This window comes from Haliotis rufescens, unplaced genomic scaffold (genome assembly GCF_023055435.1).
Source record: "Haliotis rufescens isolate VD_foot unplaced genomic scaffold, xgHalRufe1.0.p SCAF_14, whole genome shotgun sequence".
In the NCBI taxonomy this organism is placed as follows: Eukaryota; Metazoa; Mollusca; class Gastropoda; order Lepetellida; family Haliotidae; genus Haliotis; species Haliotis rufescens.
The window spans coordinates 1302184-1329254 of record NW_025963824.1 but is presented as its reverse complement, the minus strand read 5'-3'; the positions used below and the strand labels follow the sequence as shown (position 1 = coordinate 1329254).

The following is a 27071-nucleotide window of genomic DNA, read 5'->3' as shown; positions in this document are numbered from 1 at the left end:
GAACTGATGACGTATACACACAGGTAATTCTTCACGAAGGGAAGATCGAGGTGGCCGTCATTGCCGGAATGATTTAAAGTTCCATTGGCGTAACTGCACGATGTCAGTTAAGAAATGGAGTTGAATTGATACTGGCAATTCTATCCACATGTACGGCAAGGTGCGTAAATGTGTTATAGTATTCTCATATGCATCCAGATTATCACCGGAAGTGATGGTCTGCACGTCTCGCTTGTGTTAATTCCAATGTGGTTTGTCCGCTCTGCTGGCATAATATTATATCTCTGCAATGGCACGAGGAACAGTTGGAACGTCATTTGTCGATGTCAAACAGGAAACACAAGCAATGTTGCACATGTTTGTGATTTACAAATTACCGCTGAAATATGTACACACCACAAGCAGATCATGCATCCCACCACCATAGGGTCCAGTGATAGAAACTAACTGTTTTAGTCCACTAGTCCTTATAATGATATCACATAGCAAACCCCTTAATTAAGGCAAATCTCTACTTTTCCTTATGATACCTTAATTATTGGCAAGGACTAGTGCCAGTTTCTAACGCTGAGGGTCTGTCTGCCTGTGGTATCTCTGTGACGCTCTATAAACCATTTTGATTTTGACTTGTCAGCAGTGCTACAAAACAGTGTTTTCCAGCTAGATTTCCGATTCCGAATATACAGCAATAACAATTCAGGCATAAAATACATAAATCGTAATCCCATACATGTGATAAACTGTCGGACTGTGTCAGGGACATTAGGCCTTAAGTATGAGGCAGATATTTGAATCTATCAGGGAGAAGTTTGAAATAGGAACCATTAAGTTGAAATGTTAAACAGTCACACAGTCCGTCGATTTACAATGGCATAACATAATTCAACTCAAATTTCATTGCACAAAACGAGTCCATTTGTTCACAGTTTCGCAAAGATGGCATAAATGACATCAAAGAAAGGAGATAACTTGTCAGTGGTAGAACACTTGTAGGCTTCCTATCCCATTTTACCTTCTTTTTTAAATCAGATTCCAGCAACTGACTAATCTATTATTATATATATGCTTAAAACCAAGACTGTATTTGACGTTAAAAGCTACCCACTCTAATATGCGCCCATGGCGATATTTGCTAATATATTGGCTAGTATACAATCCCAATTAGCACCCCTTCCAATTGATCAAAGTACACAAGACTTATTTATTTGTGTATAATACGCACTGGTGTGTTATATGCACCCTTAATTATGGACAATTGAATTCTGGAAAAATATATCTTTTTTTGTATCATTTCAGGCTGTCAGCATAAACTACAAAATATACGATCTTTCAACTGTTTTTTTTTTCTCACCAAAATTATATTCTAATAAGAGCCCCCTACTTCTAATTTTGAGAGCACCCTGGGCGCTTATTACGTCGAATATGGTATAACTTCTAGTCTCATGTTTGGTCTATGATTGTTTATTGGTGTATGGTATCATGGACCTTGTTTTGGGTTAGAATACTGTATCGCTGTATCCTTTCACTACTTTAAATGGGAAAGTTGTCTCTGATTTGATTCTTGAAATAAAATATTTATGGTAATATAATAAGAATCCTTTCTTCAGCTGACACAGGTGAATGGACAGCGGTGAGTGAGAAGACTGGACACAGGTGAATGGACAGCAGTGAGCGAGGAGGGGAAGACTCGACACTGGTGAATGGACAGCGGTGAGCGAGGAGGGGAAGACTCGACACAGGTGAATGGACAGCGGTGAGCGAGGAGGGGAAGACTCAACACAGGTGAATGGACAGCGGTGAGCGAGGCGGGAGAAGACTGGACACAGACACCTGCATGGATGTGGCTGACGAAGAAGCTGGGCCGTCCCAGGGCATCCCCGTGGGGGGCGTGAGATGTGACACCTGCACACTTGGGGGGGACATGGACGCTGTACCGTGCGAGACGTGTCCGTGTAAGAAGATGCGACGGGGCTCGGGGCCGTCGCGGAGGAGGAGCTCCAGTGACAACGAGAATGAAGGGGAAGGTCGACCTCAACACACAGGACAGGACCCTGTGAAGATTGGTCGGTCTGGAATCTATGCTTTAGCTCAGAGTGAAAACAGCAATTTATTAAATAAATCCGTCTCTGCAAGTCCCCCATGTATCCAGCGGAAGCAGAAGAGTGAGCCGACCATGAAGACAAGTCCTCGCAAGAGTTACGAGGATGACACCCAACATTTGTCCAGCTTCAGTCGCTTGTTGGACAGAGGAGGGGCAGGGGATTCCAACATGAACTGTAACTATGGCAACAAGAACACAGCATCACATATTTCATCCAGTACTGTATGTATTCCTTCCACAAGCAGAGCTTACACAGACTATGCTGTTGCCATGCAAACACAGGTATCATGTTTCCATGGCGACAGTGATGAAGATGCCAGCCAGATTCTGCCCCTGTCTCTAGTTGTGAACATATTCCAATACCTCTCCATGCCCGACTTGTTGTGTCGCGTGTGTCGCGTCTGTAAACTGTGGCACCAGGCAGCGCATGATCCATCTCTATGGCGACATATCTATCTACCAGTGTCGTCAAGGGTTACAGACAGTATCTTGAACTGGTTAACCTCCCTGAGTGACCGCGTGTTGACCCTGGACGTGAGTGACAGCAAACTTACAACGTTCACAGACGAGGGTGTTATGCAGATCCTTCAGAAGTGTCGCCATATCAGGACACTCAAGTTAGCTAGGTGAGACTTTGTGGGTGGGAGGGGCATGCTATAGATACAGTTGAAGTGTCGGTGTATCAGGACACTCAAGTTAGCTAGGTGAGACTTTGTGGGTGGGAGGGGCATGCTATAGATACAGTTGAAGTGTCGCCATATCAGGACACTCAAGTTAGCTAGGTGAGACTTTGTGGGTGGGAGGGGCATGCTATAGATACAGTTGAAGTGTCGCCATATCAGGACACTCAAGTTAGCCAGGTGAGACTTTGTGGGTGGGAGGGGCATGCTATAGATACAGTTGAAGTGTCGGTGTATCAGGACACTCAAGTTAGCTAGGTGAGACTTTGTGGGTGGGAGGGGCATGCTATAGATACAGTTGAAGTGTCGCCATATCAGGACACTCAAGTTAGCTAGGTGAGACTTTGGTGGTGGGAGGGGCATGCTATAGATACAGTTGAAGTGTCGCCATATCAGGACACTCAAGTTAGCTAGGTGAGACTTTGTGGGTGGGAGGGGCATGCTATAGATACAGTTGAAGTGTCGCCATATCAGGACACTCAAGTTAGCTAGGTGAGACTTTGTGAGTGGGAGGGGCATGCTATAGATACAGTTGAAGTGTCGCTGTATCAGGACACTCAAGTTAGCCAGGTGAGACTTTGTGGGTGGGAGGGGCATGCTATAGATACAGTTGAAGTGTCGCCATATCAGGACACTCAAGTTAGCTAGGTGAAACTTCGTGGGTGGGAGGGGCATGCTATAGATACAGTTGAAGTGTCGCTGTATCAGGACACTCAAGTTAGCTAGGTGAGACTTTGTGGGTGGGAGGGGCATGCTATAGATACAGTTGAAGTGTCGCTGTATCAGGACACTCAAGTTAGCTAGGTGAGACTTTGTGAGTGGGAGGGGCATGCTATAGATACAGTTGAAGTGTCGGTGTATCAGGACACTCAAGTTAGCTAGGTGAAACTTCGTGGGTGGGAGGGGCATGCTATAGATACAGTTGAAGTGTCGCTGTATCAGGACACTCAAGTTAGCTAGGTGAGACTTTGTGGGTGGGAGGGGCATGCTATAGATACAGTTGAAGTGTCGCTGTATCAGGACACTCAAGTTAGCTAGGTGAGACTTTGGTGGTGGGAGGGGCATGCTATAGATACAGTTGAAGTGTCGCCATATCAGGACACTCAAGTTAGCCAGGTGAGACTTTGTGGGTGGGAGGGGCATGCTATAGATACAGTTGAAGTGTCGCTGTATCGGGACACTCAAGTTAGCTAGGTGAGACTTTGTGGGTGGGAGGGGCATGCTATAGATACAGTTGAAGTGTCGGTGTATCAGGACACTCAAGTTAGCTAGGTGAGACTTTGTGGGTGGGAGGGGCATGCTATAGATACAGTTGAAGTGTCGCCATATCAGGACACTCAAGTTAGCTAGGTGAGACTTTGTGGGTGGGAGGGGCATGCTATAGATACAGTTGAAGTGTCGCCATATCAGGACACTCAAGTTAGCCAGGTGAGACTTTGTGGGTGGGAGGGGCATGCTATAGATACAGTTGAAGTGTCGCCATATCAGGACACTCAAGTTAGCTAGGTGAGACTTTGTGGGTGGGAGGGGCATGCTATAGATACAGTTGAAGTGTCGCTGTATCAGGACACTCAAGTTAGCCAGGTGAGACTTTGTGGGTGGGAGGGGCATGCTATAGATAAAGTTGAAGTGTCGCCATATCAGGACACTCAAGTTAGCTAGGTGAGACTTTGTGGGTGGGAGGGGCATGCTATAGATACAGTGTCGCCATATCAGGACACTCAAGTTAGCTAGGTGAGACTTTGTGGGTGGGAGGGGCATGCTATAGATACAGTTGAAGTGTCGCCATATCAGGACACTCAAGTTAGCCAGGTGAGACTTTGTGGGTGGGAGGGGCATGCTATAGATACTTTTCTAATAGATGTTGATTAGTGTAGGGTACTTCGTGATGAGATTACATCTAATTGATGTTTCGTGATCCCAGGTACTTTGTATTTTCTGACGATGTGTTTGAGTCCGTTGGCAAGTTCTGTCACCTCGTCCGCCACCTCAACCTCGACGGCTGTTTCTCCATCTCTGACAAGTCCATCGTTGCGGTGAGTACAGTATGTCTGGTGCCCTAAACAGCTTGTGACACTAACCATTAGTCAAGCCAGAGTCAAGAGAAATGTTGCTTATATTGTCCAGAATCTACCGGAAAGGATGCAGTCGGTGGGATTCCAGGAGAGACAATAGGTCCCTGCAACCTATGCTTGTCGTAAGTTGGTCAAGTTCCATGACTTGGTTGATGCTTGTCATTGTATCCCCATTGCATAGATCAATGCGCATGATTTCAGTCACTTGATTGTCTGGTCCAAACTCCATTATTTACAGACAGCTATCACACAGCTATCGTATCATTATGAAATGATATTATGATACGTATCGTGGAATAAATGAACCTCAATTTCCTGATATACCGGTCGTACGGCTGACCTTTAGTTTCAGTGTAGTTTCTTACATAGTTGTCTAACTGGAGTTTTTTAATTCACCAACTTCTAGAATGCCAGTCTAAGGTGTGTTATGATGTGTTATCCTTATTGCTCTGTTTGTGATTTGCAGATTGGCAATGGCTGTCCCCAGCTGGAGCACCTGTTCATGAGTCAGTGCAACAGGATTTCTGACGAGGGGATGCTGGCTGTAGCCAATGGCTGTCCCCGCCTCCGGCAACTCCGTATCGACCAGTGTGTCAAGGTGAGACTATTACCCTGACAACTCCGTATAGACCAGTGTGTCAAGGTGAGACTATTACCCTGACAACTCCGTATAGACCAGTGTGTCAAGGTGAGACTATTACCCTGACAACTCTGTATCGACCAGTGTGTCAAGGTGAGACTATTACCCCGACAACTCCGTATGGACCAGTGTGTCCAGGTGAGACTATTATCCCGACAACTCCGTATCGACCAGTGTGTCAAGGTGAGACTATTACCCTGACAACTCTGTATCGACCAGTATGTCAAGGTGAGACTATTACCCTGACAACTCCGTATAGACCAGTGTGTCAAGGTGAGACTATTATCCCGACAACTCCGTATCGACCAGTGTGTCAAGGTGAGACTATTACCCTGACAACTCTGTATAGACCAGTGTGTCAAGGTGAGACTATTACCCTGACAACTCTGTATAGACCAGTGTGTCAAGGTGAGACTATTACACTGACAACTCCGTATAGACCAGTGTGTCAAGGTGAGACTATTACCCCGACAACTCCGTATAGACCAGTGTGTCAAGGTCAGACTATTACCCCGACAACTCCGTATAGACCAGTGTGTCAAGGTGAGACTATTACCCTGACAACTCCGCATAGACCAGTGTGTCAAGGTGAGACTATTACCCTGACAACTCCGTATAGACCAGTGTGTCAAGGTGAGACTATTACCCCGACAACTCCGTATAGACCAGTGTGTCAAGGTGAGACTATTACCCTGACAACTCTGTATGGACCAGTGTGTCAAGGTGAGACTATTACTCCGACAACTCCGTATAGACCAGTGTGTCAAGGTGAGACTATTACCCCGACAACTCCGTATAGACCAGTGTGTCAAGGTGAGACTATTACCCCGACAACTCCGTATAGACCAGTGTGTCAAGGTGAGACTATTACCCCGACAACTCCGTATAGACCAGTGTGTCAAGGTGAGACTATAACCCTGACAACTCTGTATAGACCAGTGTGTCAAGGTGAGACTATTATCCCGACAACTCCGTATCGACCAGTATGTCAAGGTGAGACTATTACCCCAACAACTCTGTAACGACCAGTATGTCAAGGTGAGACTATTACCCTGACAACTCTGTATCGACCAGTATGTCATGGTGACATGAGACTATTATCCCGACAACTCCGTATCGACCAGTATGTCAAGGTGAGACTATTACCCCAACAACTCTGTAACGACCAGTGTGTCAAGGTGAGACTATTACCCTGACAACTCTGTATAGAACAGTATGTCAAGGCGAGACAAGACTATAACCCCAGTGCTGGTGTTGCAGGTGAAGGACGTGAGTGTGAAGGCGCCGGTCGCTAGGTGTTGGTTAATGTTGCCCTGGTAACTCAGTGCTGGTGTTGCAGGTGAAGGACGTGAGTGTGAAGGCGCTGGTCGCTAGGTGTTGGTTAATGTTGCCATGGTAACTCAGTGCTGGTGTTGCAGGTGAAGGACGTGAGTGTGAAGGCGCTGGTCTCTGGATGTTGGTTAATGTTGCCCTGGTAACTCAGTGCTGGTGTTGCAGGTGAAGGACGTGAGTGTGAAGGCGCTGGTCGCTAGGTGTTGGTTAATGTTGCCCTGGTAACTCAGTGCTGGTGTTGCAGGTGAAGGACGTGAGTGTGAAGGCGCTGGTCGCTAGGTGTTGGTTAATGTTGCCCTGGTAACTCAGTGCTGGTGTTGCAGGTGAAGGACGTGAGTGTGAAGGCGCTGGTCGCTAGGTGTTGGTTAATGTTGCCCTGGTAACTCAGTGCTGGTGTTGCAGGTGAAGGACGTGAGTGTGAAGGCGCTGGTCGCTAGGTGTTGGTTAATGTTGCCCTGGTAACTCAGTGCTGGTGTTGCAGGTGAAGGACGTGAGTGTGAAGGCGCTGGTCGCTGGATGTTGGTTAATGTTGCCCTGGTAACTCAGTGCTGGTGTTGCAGGTGAAGGACATGAGTGTGAAGGCGCTGGTCGCTAGGTGTTGGTTAATGTTGCCCTGGTAACTCAGTGCTGGTGTTGTAGGTGAAGGACGTGAGTGTGAAGGCGCTGGTCGCTAGGTGTTGGTTGATGTTGCCCTGGTAACTCAGTGCTGGTGTTGCAGGTGAAGGAAGTGAGTGTGAAGGCGCTGGTCGCTAGGTGTTGGTTAATGTTGCCCTGGTAACTCAGTGCTGGTGTTGTAGGTGAAGGACGTGAGTGTGAAGGCGCTGGTCGCTAGGTGTTGGTTAATGTTGCCCTGGTAACTCAGTGCTGGTGTTGCAGGTGAAGGACGTGAGTGTGAAGGCGCTGGTCGCTGGATGTATGTTGCCCTGGTAACTCAGTGCTGGTGTTGCAGGTGAAGGACGTGAGTGTGAAGGCGCTGGTCGCTAGGTGTTGGTTAATGTTGCCCTGGTAACTCAGTGCTGGTGTTGCAGGTGAAGGACGTGAGTGTGAAGGCGCTGGTCGCTAGGTGTTGGTTAATGTTGCTCTGGTAACTCAGTGCTGGTGTTGTAGGTGAAGGACGTGAGTGTGAAGGCGCTGGTCGCTAGGTGTTGGTTAATGTTGCCCTGGTAACTCAGTGCTGGTGTTGCAGGTGAAGGACGTGAGTGTGAAGGCGCTGGTCGCTAGGTGTTGGTTAATGTTGCTCTGGTAACTCAGTGCTGGTGTTGCAGGTGAAGGACGTGAGTGTGAAGGCGCTGGTCGCTAGGTGTTGGTTAATGTTGCCCTGGTAACTCAGTGCTGGTGTTGCAGGTGAAGGACGTGAGTGTGAAGGCGCTGGTCGCTGGATGTATGTTGCCCTGGTAACTCAGTGCTGGTGTTGCAGGTGAAGGACGTGAGTGTGAAGGCGCTGGTCGCTAGGTGTTGGTTAATGTTGCCCTGGTAACTCAGTGCTGGTATTGCAGGTGAAGGACGTGAGTGTGAAGGCGCTGGTCGCTAGATGTTGGTTAATGTTGCCCTGGTAACTCAGTGCTGGTGTTGCAGGTGAAGGACGTGAGTGTGAAGGCGCTGGTCGCTAGGTGTTGGTTAATGTTGCCCTGGTAACTCAGTGCTGGTGTTGTAGGTGAAGGATGTGAGTGTGAAGGCGCTGGTCGCTGGATGTCTGTTAATGTTGCCCTGGTAACTCAGTGCTGGTGTTGCAGGTGAAGGACGTGAGTGTGAAGGCGCTGGTCGCTGGATGTCTGTTAATGTTGCCCTGGTAACTCAGTGCTGGTGTTGCAGGTGAAGGATGTGAGTGTGAAGGCGCTGGTCGCTAGGTGTCTGTTAATGTTGCCCTGGTAACTCAGTGCTGGTGTTGCAGGTGAAGGACGTGAGTGTGAAGGCGCTGGTCGCTAGGTGTTGGTTAATGTTGCCCTGGTAACTCAGTGCTGGTGTTGCAGGTGAAGGACGTGAGTGTGAAGGCGCTGGTCGCTAGGTGTTGGTTAATGTTGCCCTGGTAACTCAGTGCTGGTGTTGCAGGTGAAGGACGTGAGTGTGAAGGCGCTGGTCGCTAGGTGTTGGTTAATGTTGCTCTGGTAACTCAGTGCTGGTGTTGTAGGTGAAGGACGTGAGTGTGAAGGCGCTGGTCGCTAGGTGTTGGTTAATGTTGCCCTGGTAACTCAGTGCTGGTGTTGCAGGTGAAGGACGTGAGTGTGAAGGCGCTGGTCGCTGGGTGTCCACTACTGGAATACCTCCACCTCCTGGCCTGCAGCCTCACAGACGACGGGCTGCAACAGCTGGCCAAGGTAATGTATTTCTTGCATGCTGGAGTGCAAGGGACATTTGTATTTCTTGGAATGGCAGGTAGTGTGATCGCCCAACCTTGAAACTCTTGATATACTTTCCTGGATGTCCACGGGTAGCAGGGTTCAGACCGCTTCATTTTCTAGGACACTGCCTGTTATTCAAAATGTCCTTAAGATCTTTTCCAATTTGGTACTTGCATCATCAGAAGAATGCCCTATCAAAAGTGGATGAAATCATGACAGGTGCTTTAATTCTGTCAGTTATCACTCACTCACTCACTCACTCACTCACCCACTCACCCACCCACCCACCCACCCACTCACTCACTCACTCACTCACTCACTCACTGCAGCTTCCCCGTCTCCGGATGCTGGACATCTCCAACATGACACAGCTCAGCTCACTCACTCACTCACTCACTCACTCACTCACTCACTCACTGCAGCTCACTCACTCACTCACTCACTCACTCACTCACTCACTCACTGCAGCTTCCCCGTCTCCGGATGCTGGACATCTCCAACATGACACAGCTCAGCTCGGGCTGCCTGGAGAACATCGCAACTCACTCACTCACTCACTCACTCACTCACCCACCCACCCACTCACTCACTCACTCACTGCAGCTTCCCCGTCTCCGGATGCTGGACATCTCCAACATGACACAGCTCAGCTCACTCACTCACTCACTCACTCACTCACTCACTGCAGCTCACTCACTCACTCACTCACTCACTCACTGCAGCTTCCCCGTCTCCGGATGCTGGACATCTCCAACATGACACAGCTCAGCTCGGGCTGCCTGGAGAACATCGCAACTCACTCACTCACTCACTCACTCACCCACCCACCCACCCACCCACTCACTCACTCACTCACTCACTCACTCACTCACTCACTCACTCACTCACTCACTCACTCACTCACTCACTCACTCACTCACCCACCCAACAACTCACTCACTCACTCACTCACTCACTGCAGCTTCCTCGTCTCCGGATGCTGGACATCTCCAACATGACACAGCTCAGCTCGGGCTGCCTGGAGAACATCACAGCTCACTCACCCACTCACCCACTCACCATCTCACTCACTCACTTACTCACTCACTCACTCACTCACTCACTCACTGCAGCTTCCCCGTCTCCGGATGCTGGACATCTCCAACATGACACAGCTCAGCTCGGGCTGCCTGGAGAACATCACAGCTCACTCACTCACCCACCCACACACTCACTCACTCACTCACTCACTCACTGCAGCTTCCCCGTCTCCGTATGCTGAACATCTCCAACATGACACAGCTCAGCTCACTCACTCACTCACTCACTCACTCACTCACTCACTGCAGCTTCCCCGTCTCCGTATGCTGGACATCTCCAACATGACACAGCTCAGCTCACTCACTCACTCACTCACTCACTCACTCACTCACTCACTGCAGCTTCCCTGTCTCCGTATGCTGGACATCTCCAACATGACACAGCTCAGCTCGGGCTGCCTGGAGAACATCACAGCTCACTCACTCACTCACTCACTCACTGCAGCTTCCCCGTCTCCGTATGCTGGACATCTCCAACATGACACAGCTCAGCTCGGGCTGCCTGGAGAACATCACAACTCTCTCACTCACTCACTCACTCACTCACTCACTCACTCACTCACTCACTCACTCACTGCAGCTTCCCCGTCTCCGTATGCTGGACATCTCCAACATGACACAGCTCAGCTCGGGCTGCCTGGAGAACATCACAGCTCACTCACTCTCTCACTCACTCACTCACTCACTCACTCACTCACTCACTGCAGCTTCCCTGTCTCCGTATGCTGGACATCTCCAACATGACACAGCTCAGCTCGGGCTGCCTGGAGAACATCACAGCTCACTCACTCACTCACTCACTCACTCACTCACCCACCCACCCACCCACCCACTCACTCACTCACTCACTCACTCACTCACTCACCCACCCACCCAACAACTCACTCACTCACTCACTCACTCACTGCAGCTTCCTCGTTTCCGGATGCTGGACATCTCCAGCATGACACAGCTCAGCTCACTCACTCACTCACTCACTCACTCATTCACCCAGCCACCAACCCACTCACTCACCCACCCACTCACTCACTCACTCACTCACTCACTCACTCACTCACTCACTCACTGCAGCTTCCTCGTCTCCGGATGCTGGACATCTCCAACATGACACAGCTCAGCTCACTCACTCACTCACTCACCCACCCACCCACTCACTCACTCACTCACTCACTCACTCACTCACTCACTGCAGGTTCCTCGTCTCCGGTTGCTGGACATCTCCAACATGACACAGCTCAGCTCACTCACTCACTCACTCACTCACCCACCCACCCACCCACCCACCCACTCACCCACCCACTCACTCACTCACTCACTCACTCACTCACTCACTCACTCACTCACTGCAGCTTCCTCGTCTCCGGATGCTGGACATCTCCAACATGACACAGCTCAGCTCGGGCTGCCTGGAGAACATCGCACGGAGCTGCAAGGAGCTGGAGGTGCTGAGTGTGTCCCTCAACCGCACAGTGGACGACGAGTGTATCAAGACCATCGTCCTGTCCTGCATCCACCTCAAGTGTCTGTCCTGCGTCGCCTGCAACCTCACCGACAAGAGTAAGTACTGATGTAACAACACACATGAGTGTCTGTCCTGTGTCGCCTGCAACCTCACCGACAAGAGTAAGTACTGATGTAACAACACACATGAGTGTCTGTCCTGCAACCTCACCGACAAGAGTAAGTACTGATGTAACAACACACATGAGTGTCTGTCCTGCGTGGCCTGCAACCTCACCGACAAGAGTAAGTACTGATGTAACAACACACATGAGTGTCTGTCCTGTGTCGCCTGCAACCTCACCGACAAGAGTAAGTACTGATGTAACAACACACATGAGTGTCTGTCCTGCAACCTCACCGACAAGAGTAAGTACTGATGTAACAACACACATGAGTGTCTGTCCTGCCACCTCACCGACAAGAGTAAGTACTGATGTAACAACACACATGAGTGTCTGTCCTGCAACCTCACCGACAAGAGTAAGTACTGATGTAACAACACACATGAGTGTCTGTCCTGCGTGGCCTGCAACCTCACCGACAAGAGTAAGTACTGATGTAACAACACACATGAGTGTCTGTCCTGCGTGGCCTGCAACCTCACCGACAAGAGTAAGTACTGATGTTACAACACACATGAGTGTCTGTCCTGCAACCTCACCGACAAGAGTAAGTACTGATGTAACAACACACATGAGTGTCTGTCCTGTGTGGCCTGCGTCCTCACCGACAAGAGTAAGTACTGATGTAACAACACACATGAGTGTCTGTCCTGTGTCGCCTGCAACCTCACCGACAAGAGTAAGTACTGATGTAACAACACACATGAGTGTCTGTCCTGCCACCTCACCGACAAGAGTAAGTACTGATGTAACAACACACATGAGTGTCTGTCCTGCAACCTCACCGACAAGAGTAAGTACTGATGTAACAACACACATGAGTGTCTGTCCTGTGTCGCCTGCAACCTCACCGACAAGAGTAAGTACTGATGTAACAACACACATGAGTGTCTGTCCTGCAACCTCACCGACAAGAGTAAGTACTGATGTTACAACACACATGAGTGTCTGTCCTGCGTCCTCACCGACAAGAGTAAGTACTGATGTTACAACACACATGAGTGTCTGTCCTGCAACCTCACCGACAAGAGTAAGTACTGATGTAACAACACACATGAGTGTCTGTCCTGCGTGGCCTGCAACCTCACCGACAAGAGTAAGTACTGATGTAACAACACACATGAGTGTCTGTCCTGTGTCGCCTGCAACCTCACCGACAAGAGTAAGTACTGATGTAACAACACACATGAGTGTCTGTCCTGTGTCGCCTGTAACCTCACCGACAAGAGTAAGTACTGATGTAACAACACACATGAGTGTCTGTCCTGCGTGGCCTGCAACCTCACCGACAAGAGTAAATACTGATGTAACAACACACATGAGTGTCTGTCCTGCAACCTCACCGACAAGAGTAAGTACTGATGTAACAACACACATGAGTGTCTGTCCTGCAACCTCACCGACAAGAGTAAGTACTGATGTAACAACACACATGAGTGTCTGTCCTGTGTCGCCTGCGTCCTCACCGACAAGAGTAAGTACTGATGTAACAACACACATGAGTGTCTGTCCTGTGTCGCCTGCAACCTCACCGACAAGAGTAAATACTGATGTAACAACACACATGAGTGTCTGTCCTGCAACCTCACCGACAAGAGTAAGTACTGATGTAACAACACACATGAGTGTCTGTCCTGCAACCTCACCGACAAGAGTAAGTACTGATGTAACAACACACATGAGTGTCTGTCCTGTGTGGCCTGCGTCCTCACCGACAAGAGTAAGTACTGATGTAACAACACACATGAGTGTCTGTCCTGTGTCGCCTGCAACCTCACCGACAAGAGTAAGTACTGATGTAACAACACACATGAGTGTCTGTCCTGTGTGGCCTGCAACCTCACCGACAAGAGTAAGTACTGATGTAACAACACACATGAGTGTCTGTCCTGCAACCTCACCGACAAGAGTAAGTACTGATGTAACAACACACATGAGTGTCTGTCCTGCAACCTCACCGACAAGAGTAAGTACTGATGTAACAACACACATGAGTGTCTGTCCTGCGTCCTCACCGACAAGAGTAAGTACTGATGTAACAACACACATGAGTGTCTGTCCTGCAACCTCACCGACAAGAGTAAGTACTGATGTAACAACACACATGAGTGTCTGTCCTGCAACCTCACCGACAAGAGTAAGTACTGATGTAACAACACACATGAGTGTCTGTCCTGCAACCTCACCGACAAGAGTAAGTACTGATGTAACAACACACATGAGTGTCTCTCCTGCGTGGCCTGCAACCTCACCGACAAGAGTAAGTACTGATGTAACAACACACATGAGTGTCTGTCCTGCGTCCTCACCGACAAGAGTAAGTACTGATGTAACAACACACATGAGTGTCTGTCCTGTGTCGCCTGCAACCTCACCGACAAAAGTAAGTACTGATGTAACAACACACATGAGTGTCTGTCCTGTGTCGCCTGCAACCTCACCGACAAAAGTAAGTACTGATGTAACAACACACATGAGTGTCTGTCCTGTGTCGCCTGCAACCTCACCGACAAAAGTAAGTACTGATGTAACAGCACACATGAGTGTCTGTCCTGCGTGGCCTGCAACCTCACCGACAAGAGTAAGTACTGATGTAACAGCACACATGAGTGTCTGTCCTGTGTGGCCTGCAACCTCACCGACAAGAGTAAGTACTGATGTAACAACACACATGAGTGTCTGTCCTGCAACCTCACCGACAAGAGTAAGTACTGATGTAACAACACACATGAGTGTCTGTCCTGTGTGGCCTGCAACCTCACCGACAAGAGTAAGTACTGATGTAACAACACACATGAGTGTCTGTCCTGCGTCCTCACCGACAAGAGTAAGTACTGATGTAACAACACACATGAGTGTCTGTCCTGCAACCTCACCGACAAGAGTAAGTACTGATGTAACAACACACATGAGTGTCTGTCCTGTGTGGCCTGCAACCTCACCGACAAGAGTAAGTACTGATGTAACAACACACATGAGTGTCTGTCCTGTGTCGCCTGCAACCTCACCGACAAGAGTAAGTACTGATGTAACAACACACATGAGTGTCTGTCCTGTGTCGCCTGTAACCTCACCGACAAGAGTAAGTACTGATGTAACAACACACATGAGTGTCTGTCCTGTGTGGCCTGCAACCTCACCGACAAGAGTAAGTACTGATGTAACAACACACATGAGTGTCTGTCCTGTGTGGCCTGCAACCTCACCGACAAGAGTAAGTACTGATGTAACAACACACATGAGTGTCTGTCCTGTGTCGCCTGCAACCTCACCGACAAGAGTAAGTACTGATGTAACAACACACATGAGTGTCTGTCCTGCGTGGCCTGCAACCTCACCGACAAGAGTAAGTACTGATGTAACAACACACATGAGTGTCTGTCCTGTGTGGCCTGCAACCTCACCGACAAGAGTAAGTACTGATGTAACAACACACATGAGTGTCTGTCCTGCAACCTCACCGACAAGAGTAAGTACTGATGTAACAACACACATGAGTGTCTGTCCTGTGTCGCCTGCAACCTCACCGACAAGAGTAAGTACTGATGTAACAACACACATGAGTGTCTGTCCTGCGTCGCCTGCAACCTCACCGACAAGAGTAAGTACTGATGTAACAACACACATGAGTGTCTGTCCTGTGTCGCCTGCAACCTCACCGACAAGAGTAAATACTGATGTAACAACACACATGAGTGTCTGTCCTGTGTCGCCTGCAACCTCCACGACAAGAGTAAGTACTGATGTAACAACACACATGAGTGTCTGTCCTGTGTCGCCTGCAACCTCCACGACAAGAGTAAGTACTGATGTAACAACACACATGAGTGTCTGTCCTGCAACCTCACCGACAAGAGTAAGTACTGATGTAACAACACACATGAGTGTCTGTCCTGCGTGGCCTGCAACCTCACCGACAAGAGTAAGTACTGATGTAACAACACACATGAGTGTCTGTCCTGTGTCGCCTGCAACCTCACCGACAAGAGTAAGTACTGATGTAACAACACACATGAGTGTCTGTCCTGTGTGGCCTGCAACCTCACCGACAAGAGTAAGTACTGATGTAACAACACACATGAGTGTCTGTCCTGTGTCGCCTGCAACCTCACCGACAAGAGTAAGTACTGATGTAACAACACACATGAGTGTCTGTCCTGTGTCGCCTGCAACCTCCACGACAAGAGTAAGTACTGATGTAACAACACACATGAGTGTCTGTCCTGCAACCTCACCGACAAGAGTAAGTACTGATGTAACAACACACATGAGTGTCTGTTCTGCAACCTCACCGACAAGAGTAAGTACTGATGTAACAACAGACATGAGTGTCTGTCCTGTGTCGCCTGCAACCTCACCGACAAGAGTAAGTACTGATGTAACAACACACATGAGTGTCTGTCCTGTGTCGCCTGCAACCTCACCGACAAGAGTAAGTACTGATGTAACAACACACATGAGTGTCTGTCCTGCGTGGCCTGCAACCTCACCGACAAGAGTAAGTACTGATGTAACAACACACATGAGTGTCTGTTCTGCAACCTCACCGACAAGAGTAAGTACTGATGTAACAACACACATGAGTGTCTGTCCTGCAACCTCACCGACAAGAGTAAGTACTGATGTAACAACACACATGAGTGTCTGTCCTGTGTGGCCTGCAACCTCACCGACAAGAGTAAGTACTGATGTAACAACACACATGAGTGTCTGTCCTGTGTGGCCTGCAACCTCACCGACAAGAGTAAGTACTGATGTAACAACACACATGAGTGTCTGTCCTGTGTGGCCTGCAACCTCACCGACAAGAGTAAGTACTGATGTAACAACACACATGAGTGTCTGTCCTGTGTCGCCTGCAACCTCACCGACAAGAGTAAGTACTGATGTAACAACACACATGAGTGTCTGTTCTGCAACCTCACCGACAAGAGTAAGTACTGATGTAACAACACACATGAGTGTCTGTCCTGTGTCGCCTGCAACCTCACCGACAAGAGTAAGTACTGATGTAACAACACACATGAGTGTCTGTCCTGTGTCGCCTGCAACCTCACCGACAAGAGTAAGTACTGATGTAACAACACACATGAGTGTCTGTCCTGCGTGGCCTGCAACCTCACCGACAAGAGTAAGTACTGATGTAACAACACACATGAGTGTCTGTCCTGTGTCGCCTGCAGCCTCACCGACAAGAGTAAGTACTGATGTAACAACACACATGAGTGTCTGTCCTGTGTCGCCTGCAACCTCACCGACAAGAGTAAGTACTGATGTAACAACACACATGAGTGTCTGTTCTGCAACCTCACCGACAAGAGTAAGTACTGATGTAACAACACACATGAGTGTCTGTCCTGTGTCGCCTGCAACCTCACCGACAAGAGTAAGTACTGATGTAACAACACACATGAGTGTCTGTCCTGCGTGGCCTGCAACCTCACCGACAAGAGTAAGTACTGATGTAACAACACACACGAGTGTCTGTCCTGTGTCGCCTGCAACCTCACCGACAAGAGTAAGTACTGATGTAACAACACACATGAGTGTCTGTCCTGCAACCTCACCGACAAGAGTAAGTACTGATGTAACAACACACATGAGTGTCTGTCCTGCAACCTCACCGACAAGAGTAAGTACTGATGTAACAACACACATGAGTGTCTGTCCTGTGTCGCCTGCAACCTCACCGACAAGAGTAAGTACTGATGTAACAACACACATGAGTGTCTGTCCTGTGTCGCCTGCAACCTCACCGACAAGAGTAAGTACTGATGTAACAACACACATGAGTGTCTGTCCTGTGTCGCCTGCAACCTCACCGACAAGAGTAAGTACTGATGTAACAACACACATGAGTGTCTGTCCTGTGTCGCCTGCAACCTCACCGACAAGAGTAAGTACTGATGTAACAACACACATGAGTGTCTGTCCTGTGTCGCCTGCAACCTCACCGACAAGAGTAAGTACTGATGTAACAACACACATGAGTGTCTGTCCTGTGTCGCCTGCAACCTCACCGACAAGAGTAAGTACTGATGTAACAACACACATGAGTGTCTGTCCTGTGTGGCCTGCAACCTCACCGACAAGAGTAAGTACTGATGTAACAACACACATGAGTGTCTGTCCTGTGTGGCCTGCAACCTCACCGACAAGAGTAAGTACTGATGTAACAACACACATGAGTGTCTGTCCTGCAACCTCACCGACAAGAGTAAGTACTGATGTAACAACACACATGAGTGTCTGTCCTGCGTGGCCTGCAACCTCACCGACAAGAGTAAGTACTGATGTAACAACACACATGAGTGTCTGTCCTGCAACCTCACCGACAAGAGTAAGTACTGATGTAACAACACACATGAGTGTCTGTCCTGCAACCTCACCGACAAGAGTAAGTACTGATGTAACAACACACATGAGTGTCTGTCCTGCAACCTCACCGACAAGAGTAAGTACTGATGTAACAACACACATGAGTGTCTGTCCTGTGTCGCCTGCAACCTCACCGACAAGAGTAAGTACTGATGTAACAACACACATGAGTGTCTGTCCTGCAACCTCACCGACAAGAGTAAGTACTGATGTAACAACACACATGAGTGTCTGTCCTGCGTGGCCTGCAACCTCACCGACAAGAGTAAGTACTGATGTAACAACACACATGAGTGTCTGTCCTGCAACCTCACCGACAAGAGTAAGTACTGATGTAACAACACACATGAGTGTCTGTCCTGTGTCGCCTGCAACCTCACCGACAAGAGTAAGTACTGATGTAACAACACACATGAGTGTCTCTCCTGCGTCGCCTGCAACCTCACCGACAAGAGTAAGTACTGATGTAACAACACACATGAGTGTCTGTCCTGTGTGGCCTGCAACCTCACCGACAAGAGTAAGTACTGATGTAACAACACACATGAGTGTCTGTCCTGTGTCGCCTGCAACCTCACCGACAAGAGTAAGTACTGATGTAACAACACACATGAGTGTCTGTCCTGCAACCTCACCGACAAGAGTAAGTACTGATGTAACAACACACATGAGTGTCTGTCCTGTGTCGCCTGCAACCTCACCGACAAGAGTAAGTACTGATGTAACAACACACATGAGTGTCTGTCCTGCAACCTCACCGACAAGAGTAAGTACTGATGTAACAACACACATGAGTGTCTGTCCTGTGTCGCCTGCAACCTCACCGACAAGAGTAAGTACTGATGTAACAACACACATGAGAGTCTGTCCTGTGTCGCCTGCAACCTCACCGACAAGAGTAAGTACTGATGTTACAACACACATGAGTGTCTGTCCTGTGTGGCCTGCAACCTCACCGACAAGAGTAAGTACTGATGTAACAACACACATGAGTGTCTGTCCTGTGTGGCCTGCAACCTCACCGACAAGAGTAAGTACTGATGTAACAACACACATGAGTGTCTGTCCTGCAACCTCACCGACAAGAGTAAGTACTGATGTAACAACACACATGAGTGTCTGTCCTGCAAACTCACCGACAAGAGTAAGTACTGATGTAACAACACACATGAGTGTCTGTCCTGTGTCGCCTGCAACCTCACCGACAAGAGTAAGTACTGATGTAACAACACACATGAGTGTCTGTCCTGCAACCTCACCGACAAGAGTAAGTACTGATGTAACAACACACATGAGTGTCTGTCCTGCGTCCTCACCGACAAGAGTAAGTACTGATGTAACAACACACATGAGTGTCTGTCCTGCGTCCTCACCGACAAGAGTAAGTACTGATGTAACAACACACATGAGTGTCTGTCCTGCGTCCTCACCGACAAGAGTAAGTACTGATGTAACAACACACATGAGTGTCTGTCCTGCGTGGCCTGCAACCTCACCGACAAGAGTAAGTACTGAAGTAACAACACACATGAGTGTCTGTCCTGTGTGGCCTGCAGCCTCACCGACAAGAGTAAGTACTGATGTTACAACACACATGAGTGTCGTTATTTTACATGAATTATTGATGTATTGCTGTACAAGGTAGAAGGAACGTGCACACAATTTTGAAGTACCCACGTTAAACAAGTTACCAGACTAGAACAGTCCGTCCACCACAATGGTTAATTTCGAAAAATGTCACGAGGCATAATTGCCAGTAGAATTTATTGTTAATATGCAGACTTTTATTAGCTTAGCTGGCTGGTGCATGTCATCGTATCCCAATTGCTTGGATTGATGCTCATGATGTCAATCACTGAATTGTCTGGTCCAGACTCGATTATTTACAGACCGTCATCATATAGCTGGAATATTGCTGAGTGTGGTGTTAAACAACAAACAAACAAACAATCGCTGGATTGTCTGGTCCAGACTCGATTATTTACAGACCGTCATCATATAGCTGGAATATTGCTGAGTGTGGTGTTAAACAACAAACAAACAAAAATAAGCTAAGCTCACTTGGGAGTTGCCTTTCTTTTGTCAGTTTCTCATGGTCTCAGAAATCATGGTACTGTATTTTCTTGAGTATAGTGCGCACACATGTATAATGCGCACCCTCCTCTTGCGGATTCAATATTTTGGAATGTCTTTCCATGGGGGAAAAAACATCAAAACTCATTAATTCGTGAATAATGCGCACCCCCTTCTACACAGCTGTGTTTTTTGGAAGAAAATACGGTAGGTTTATCTGGCAAATGTGTGTGGTTGTTCCAGCTCTGGAGTACATCGGGCGGTACAGCAAGACGGTGGAGCGAGTCGACGTAGCTTGGTGTGGGGAGATCACGGACGATGGGGTACGAGCCATATCAGAAACCTGCAAGTCCCTCCGCTATCTCGGCCTCATGAGGTGTGGTCAGGTTACCATGGAGACAGTGGATGAACTAATACCACTCTACCCTCAGATCCACTATTCGAACTTTGTGCTGGAGTCGAGGAAGTTGCTACAGCGAGCTCGAAATGATGGACATCCAGTTCCGCTTCACTTCCTTAGCTGATGGTGGACGATGGAGTCGGTGATGTCTGTGCCCTCATGGTGGATAGTTACCAGGATGAAGGAGTTAGTGATGTCTGTGTCCTCATGGTGGATAGTTACCAGGACGATGGAGTCGGTGATGTCTGTGTCCTCATGGTGGATAGTTACCAGGATGAAGGAGTTAGTGATGTCTGTGTCCTCATGGTGGATAGTTACCAGGACAATGGAGTCAGTGATGTCTGTGTCCTCATGGTGGATAGTTACCAGGACGATGGAGTCGGTGATGTCTGTGTCCTCATGGTGGATAGTTACCAGGATGAAGGAGTTAGTGATGTCTGTGTCCTCATGGTGGATAGTTACCAGGACGATGGAGTCGGTGATGTCTGTGTCCTCATGGTGGATAGTTACCAGGACAATGGAGTCGGTGATGTTTGTGTCCTCATGGTGGATAGTTACCAGGACAATGGAGTCGGTGATGTCTGTGTCCTCATGGTGGATAGTTACCAGGACAATGGAGTCGGTGATGTTTGTGTCCTCATGGTGGATAGTTACCAGGACGATGGAGTCAGTGATGTCTGTGTCCTCATGGTGGATAGTTACCAGGACAATGGAGTCGGTGATGTTTGTGTCCTCATGGTGGATAGTTACCAGGACAATGGAGTCAGTGATGTCTGTGTCCTCATGGTGGATAGTTACCAGGACGATGGAGTCAGTGATGTCTGTGTCCTCATGGTGGATAGTTACCAGGACAATGGAGTCAGTGATGTCTGTGTCCTCATGGTGGATAGTTACCAGGACGATGGAGTCAGTGATGTCTGTGTCCTCATGGTGGATAGTTACCAGGACAATGGAGTCGGTGATGTCTGTGTCCTCATGGTGGATAGATACCAGGACGATGGAGTCAGTGATGTCTGTGTCCTCATGGTGGATAGTTACCAGGACGATGGAGTCAGTGATGTCTGTGTCCTCATGGTGGATAGTTACCAGGACGAAGGAGTCAGTGATGTATGTGTCGTCATGGTGGATAGTTACCAGGACGATGGAGTCAGTGATGCCTGTGTCCTCATGGTGGATAGTTACCAGGACGATGGACAATGGAGTCAGTGATGTCTGTATCGTCATGGTGGATAGATACCAGGACGATGGAGTCAGTGATGTCTGTGTCCTCATGGGGGATAGATACCAGGACGATGGAGTCAGTGATGTCTGTGTCCTCATGGTGGATAGTTACCAGGACGAAGGAGTCAGTGATGTCTGTGTCCTCATGGTGGATAGTTACCAGGACGATGGAGTCAGTGATGTCTGTGTCCTCATGGTGGATAGTTACCAGGACAATGGAGTCAGTGATGTCTGTGTCCTCATGGTGGATAGTTACCACAGGATGAAGGAGTCAGTGATGTCTGTGTCCTCATGGTGGATAGTTACCAGGACGATGGAGTCAGTGATGTCTGTGTCCTCATGGTGGATAGTTACCAGGACGAAGGAGTCAGTGACGTCTGTGTCGACAGCTGATGGCATGCCTAGTTATGTTGTAACTTGTTATAAAATAACAGAACCAGTGATGTCTGTGTCTTCAGCTGAGTAGTTAGCGCCAGGGGAACTGCTGCAACAACTCGGGGTCTCCACCATCCCAAAATGGGCTGTTGGTTGACTCAGTAAAGCGCTCACCCCAAATTCTTTCGTGGGTCTTAAGAGGAGGGCCTTTAGTGGAGGGCCTTGAGTGGAGGTAGTGTTTGCTGCAGCAACACAAAAGTGCCAATGTCTGGCATTTTGAATCAGTCATAAAGCTTGTTACTATCATTCGGAATGTTCTATGTTAACTGTTACGAGGTAGCATGGTTAGAAAGAGGCTCTGATAAGTCGGATGTAGGTCGTTCTGACCTGTAATGGGATTTATCATATAATGGGTAAGTTTCTCGGCAGGATAAAGCCAACGGATAAAAACGATATCCGTTGGGGTCATATGCGGATAGAGATGCAAATATCAAAGGTCAAGTAGGGTCTACTTTCACTGTTTATGAACAAACATGGCGCCGCCCTCGTCATTCGGCGATCGAGTCAGAATTAACCATCGGGAATCTGGATAAACTACAGGGATAAATGCTATCATTATCAAAAGAACAGTCTAATACACTGAAAATCAGTGTCTAACTGTGAAGTAGCTAAGGCATTTTATAAGTTTTGGCAACTTTGGAGATATAAATTTCGAAACAATTTTGCGAGGGCACGAGGCCTAGCCAAGCGGGATCAGTAGCCATATCTGTGCTTGTTCACCTCTGCGGCTTGAAACTTCTCCACAAATTAAAACAGTTGGATTTGGCCGAAATATGTTTGAATTGTTACCTTGTTTTGTTTTGTCGCTGTGTGAACATCTGACTACACTTCTGAACGTTATGACAGGACAGTCCGACTGTCAACAACGTCTGACCGTGGCCGTGACGTCTCATAGACTAGGGTTAGAGTAGCTTCCCTTTGACAAAGGGCAGTTACTCTAGCTGACAGACCGATGGATTGCCACGAAAGGCATTTAAAAACAATTGTTTTGCGTATATGTTGCTTCGCCACTGTATAAGATTTATAAGAAACAGATTTCAGTTGGAACTATATTGGCTACTGTCATTGTCCGACTGACACATCACTTACCCTGTGACGTAATAAATATTAATGCGCGCATTCCAGGAAAACTCGCAATGTTTCGGTAATGTTTGTGAGAGAGGGAAAGCGATTCTCAAGCACAGAATTAAAGAATGACATTATATGATAAAGAGGTTATCACGCTTGTGTGTTTGTGGATGGTAAATATCCTGTATTAGGAATAAACACTATGTATTTAGCTCGCCAAGGCTCGCTAAATACAATGTTTGATAACCTCTATGTCTTTGTGTAGCGGTAGCGAGCACCAAGATCTGATTTTAAACACACATACTGCCCCAAGGCTAATAACTTTCTGGATGACTGTGAACCCTCTACCGAGTCCGTTGTCTGTGGTGTTTGAGAGCAGACATCCCCACACCACCATCCGACATAAACACAAGCATCTTTCATTTAATGGGCGATCCAAGTTTGCTAAGCATGACTTTATATTGAGGGTTATCAGATCTTCACGCAGAGAGGTACTGAATTCAAGTAAAAGATCTGATTTGAATGAGTTTGAATACACCAGGGCTTCACAGCGATACAGCTAGGAGCATCCACTAGTAAGGGGGGATGGTGCTTATCCCCCGCATCACTGAAGGTAGGAAGTCAAACAGTGACAGAAGTAGGAGTGATTCAGCCTGGATTTAACACAAGTGACAATTGACAAAGTGTGCCAACAATATCTGAAATTATTATACCTCTATTAAGAATCTTGCGTTTCCATTGGTTAATCCGTACCACAAACAATAATTTCAATGTCGACCCCGAAATCGTGTGACTGACACTGACCTCGAATATTGACTTGTCACATGATCAGTTTTGACCCATCATGTGATGAATTTTGACTCGTCCGCAAGAAAACAAGGCCCTCCATTCAAGGCCCTCTGCTCAAGGCCCTCCACCTAAGGCCCTCCGCTCATACCAATGTTGCGTGTGTGTTGGAGTATTCGTCTACAGCCAACACATCACATACTCATGGTGCACGTAAGAAAAATAACAACTTCTGGTTTATTGCGACGTTTTGATGTAGATTCTTACACCGTGAAGCTGGAGTCTGCTGTATGCAGGAAACCACAAGTTGTTATCCACAAACGTGTACGTATTTCTTACCATCTTCTCGATTGCAAATCACACAGTTCATGACACGTAGTTACCTCCTTGTGTGGCAGGTTCACTGACCATGACTGGACAACCTGCTGTATTTCTGTCCCATTATTTATTGCCATCAGTATATTTCAGTACTAGCTGGAAGGTCCTCGTTTATGTATGCTGAATTGATGTGGATGTGATGAAATGTACAAATAAATCTGTTCTATACTGCATCTGTCCTGTTTCTTGTCCTCACACATCTTCCCTAGGCAAGTGAGTTAACTGACTATAAAGTCCAGTTACCACCCTGGCCGAACTAGGCTGTTAATATGGAGTAACATTGTGGCTGGACTAGCAAGTCTATGCATAGTCCAATCAAAATCGCGCACTGAAATTGAAATCCGGTTCGTAAACTGTCATGCAGATTTCGGTCGACTGCAGGATTTGCAAAGCATGTGCACCGCTAACTCATTGTCAACAGATATTTTCTAAATCTTTTCATGTTTTTAATCAAGGTGCTCAGATTATTTGATGCACTTCGCAATGTAAGACTCGTTTAATCACAATATAGATCATGATTATCGATCAGATAGTCTTGACTGGGCGCCACCGTTTTGTTTGAAGCAAATGCAAGTGATACGAGAGGTTGAATCTGATTGGTCAATAGGAGAGACATAGAAAGGACATAACTCGCACTACGGTCGAGCCCAGGAATTCCAGCCTAGTTCGGCAAGGGTGGGAACTGAAATTTTAAAGTCAGTAAACTCTCTTGCCTCGGGGAGATGGTCCTCACAGGGGTTCCACCATGATGACCATCAGTGGCCATGATGACCATCACCCACCATGATGACCATCAGTCGCCATGATGACCATCAGTCGCCATGATGACCATCAGTGGCCATGATAACCATCAGTGGCCATGATGACCATCAGTCGCCATGATGACCATCAGTCACCATGATGACCATCAGTGGCCATGATGACCATCAGTCGCCATGATGACCATCAGTCACCATGATGACCATCACCCGCCATGATGACCATCACCCGCCATGATGACCATCAGTCGCCATGATGACCATCACCCGCCATGATGACCATCACCCACCCATTGTGACCATCAGTCACCATGATGACCATCACCCGCCATGATGACCATCACCCGCCATGATGACCATCAGTCACCATGATGACCATCACCCGCCATGATGACCATCACCCGCCATGATGACCATCACCCGCCCATTGTGACCACTTGCATCGGGGTGACCAACTGGAGCGGGTGGTCAGGCTCTATCTATCTATCTATCCCAATTGTGTCGATTAGTGCTCATAAGGTTAATCACTGGATAGTCTGGTCTGACCTCGGCAATATATACGCTATATGACTGCGGTCTGTAAAAACTGAATACTAAATTGTGAGTCTGGACCAGACAGGCCACTGATTGTTTGTTTGTTGTTTAAGGCCGCACTCTGCAATATTCCAGCTTTATGACGGCGGTCTGTAAATAATCGCGTCTGGACCAGAAAGTCCACTGATTGTTTGTTTGATGTTTAAGGCCGCACTCGGCAATATTCCAGCTATATGACGGCGGTCTGTAATCGAGTCTGGACCAGAGTGTCCACTGATTGTTTGTTTGTTGTTTAAGGCCGCACTCAGCAATATTCCAGCTATATGATGGCGGTCTGTAATCGAGTCTGGACCAGAGTGTCCACTGATTGTTTGTTTGTTGTTTAAGGCCGCACTCAGCAATATTCCAGCTATATGACGGCGGTCTGTAATCGAGTCTGGACCAGAGTGTCCACTGATTGTTTGTTTGTTGTTTAAGGCCGCACTCAGCAATATTCCAGCTATATGATGGCGGACTGTAAATAATCAAATCTGGACCAGACAATCCAGTGATTGACATCATGAGCATCGCTCCATGCAATTGGGATACATTGACATGCATCAACCTGACCACCCGATCCCGTCAGTTCGCACTTACTCGATCATAGTCGCCTTTTTACGTCAAGCATGGGTTGCTGAAGATCTATTCTACCCCAGATCTCCACTGATTGAACTGAGTTTCGATATTGATAATTTGGATACGATGACATTGAAGACCAGTCACTTGGTTGGTGTCTTTACCTGACAAGCTTGCCTTGAAAATTAACATGACCTTGAATTACCACCTAACTACACATCAGTTCATTTAATACTATTTTATACATACAAAATACAAACAAGCTTGTGAATGTTCATGAATGTATACAACAATGCTGCTTGATAACCGTATTGGACGCAATAAGCGCCCAGGGCGCTCTCAAAATTAGAAATAGGGGGCTCTTATTAGAATATAATTTTGGTGTGAGATAAAAAACAGTTGAAAGATTGTAAATTTTGTGGTTTATGCTGACAGCCTGAAATGATATAAAAGAAGAATCTGTGCGTATTATACACGATAGATATATTTCCGAGAATTTAATTGCCCATAATTAAGGGTGCGTATCATACACGAATAAACAAGTCTTGTGTACG

The 27071-nt window shown here is 47.7% G+C and overlaps 1 protein-coding gene across 2 annotated transcripts; it reads left to right on the top strand.

Moving 5' to 3' along the window:
* On the top strand, positions 1-21103 carry LOC125379321 (F-box/LRR-repeat protein 17-like). 2 transcript variants are annotated; one of them, XM_048395624.1, is made up of 8 exons: positions 2-160; positions 1608-2727; positions 4706-4817; positions 5323-5454; positions 9036-9143; positions 11596-11803; positions 20566-20851; positions 20948-21103. In XM_048395624.1, the coding sequence occupies exons 2-7, from the start codon at positions 1787-1789 to the stop codon at positions 20844-20846; spliced, it is 1782 nt and encodes a 593-aa protein (XP_048251581.1). In that variant the 5' UTR covers positions 2-160; positions 1608-1786; the 3' UTR covers positions 20847-20851; positions 20948-21103. The 2 variants fall into 2 exon arrangements, with proteins under 2 accessions (XP_048251582.1, XP_048251581.1); XM_048395625.1 differs by lacking the exons at positions 11596-11803; positions 20566-20851; positions 20948-21103 and adding an exon at positions 10129-11050 and having other exon boundaries at positions 1-160.
* The last annotated feature ends 5968 nt before the right edge of the window (positions 21104-27071 follow it).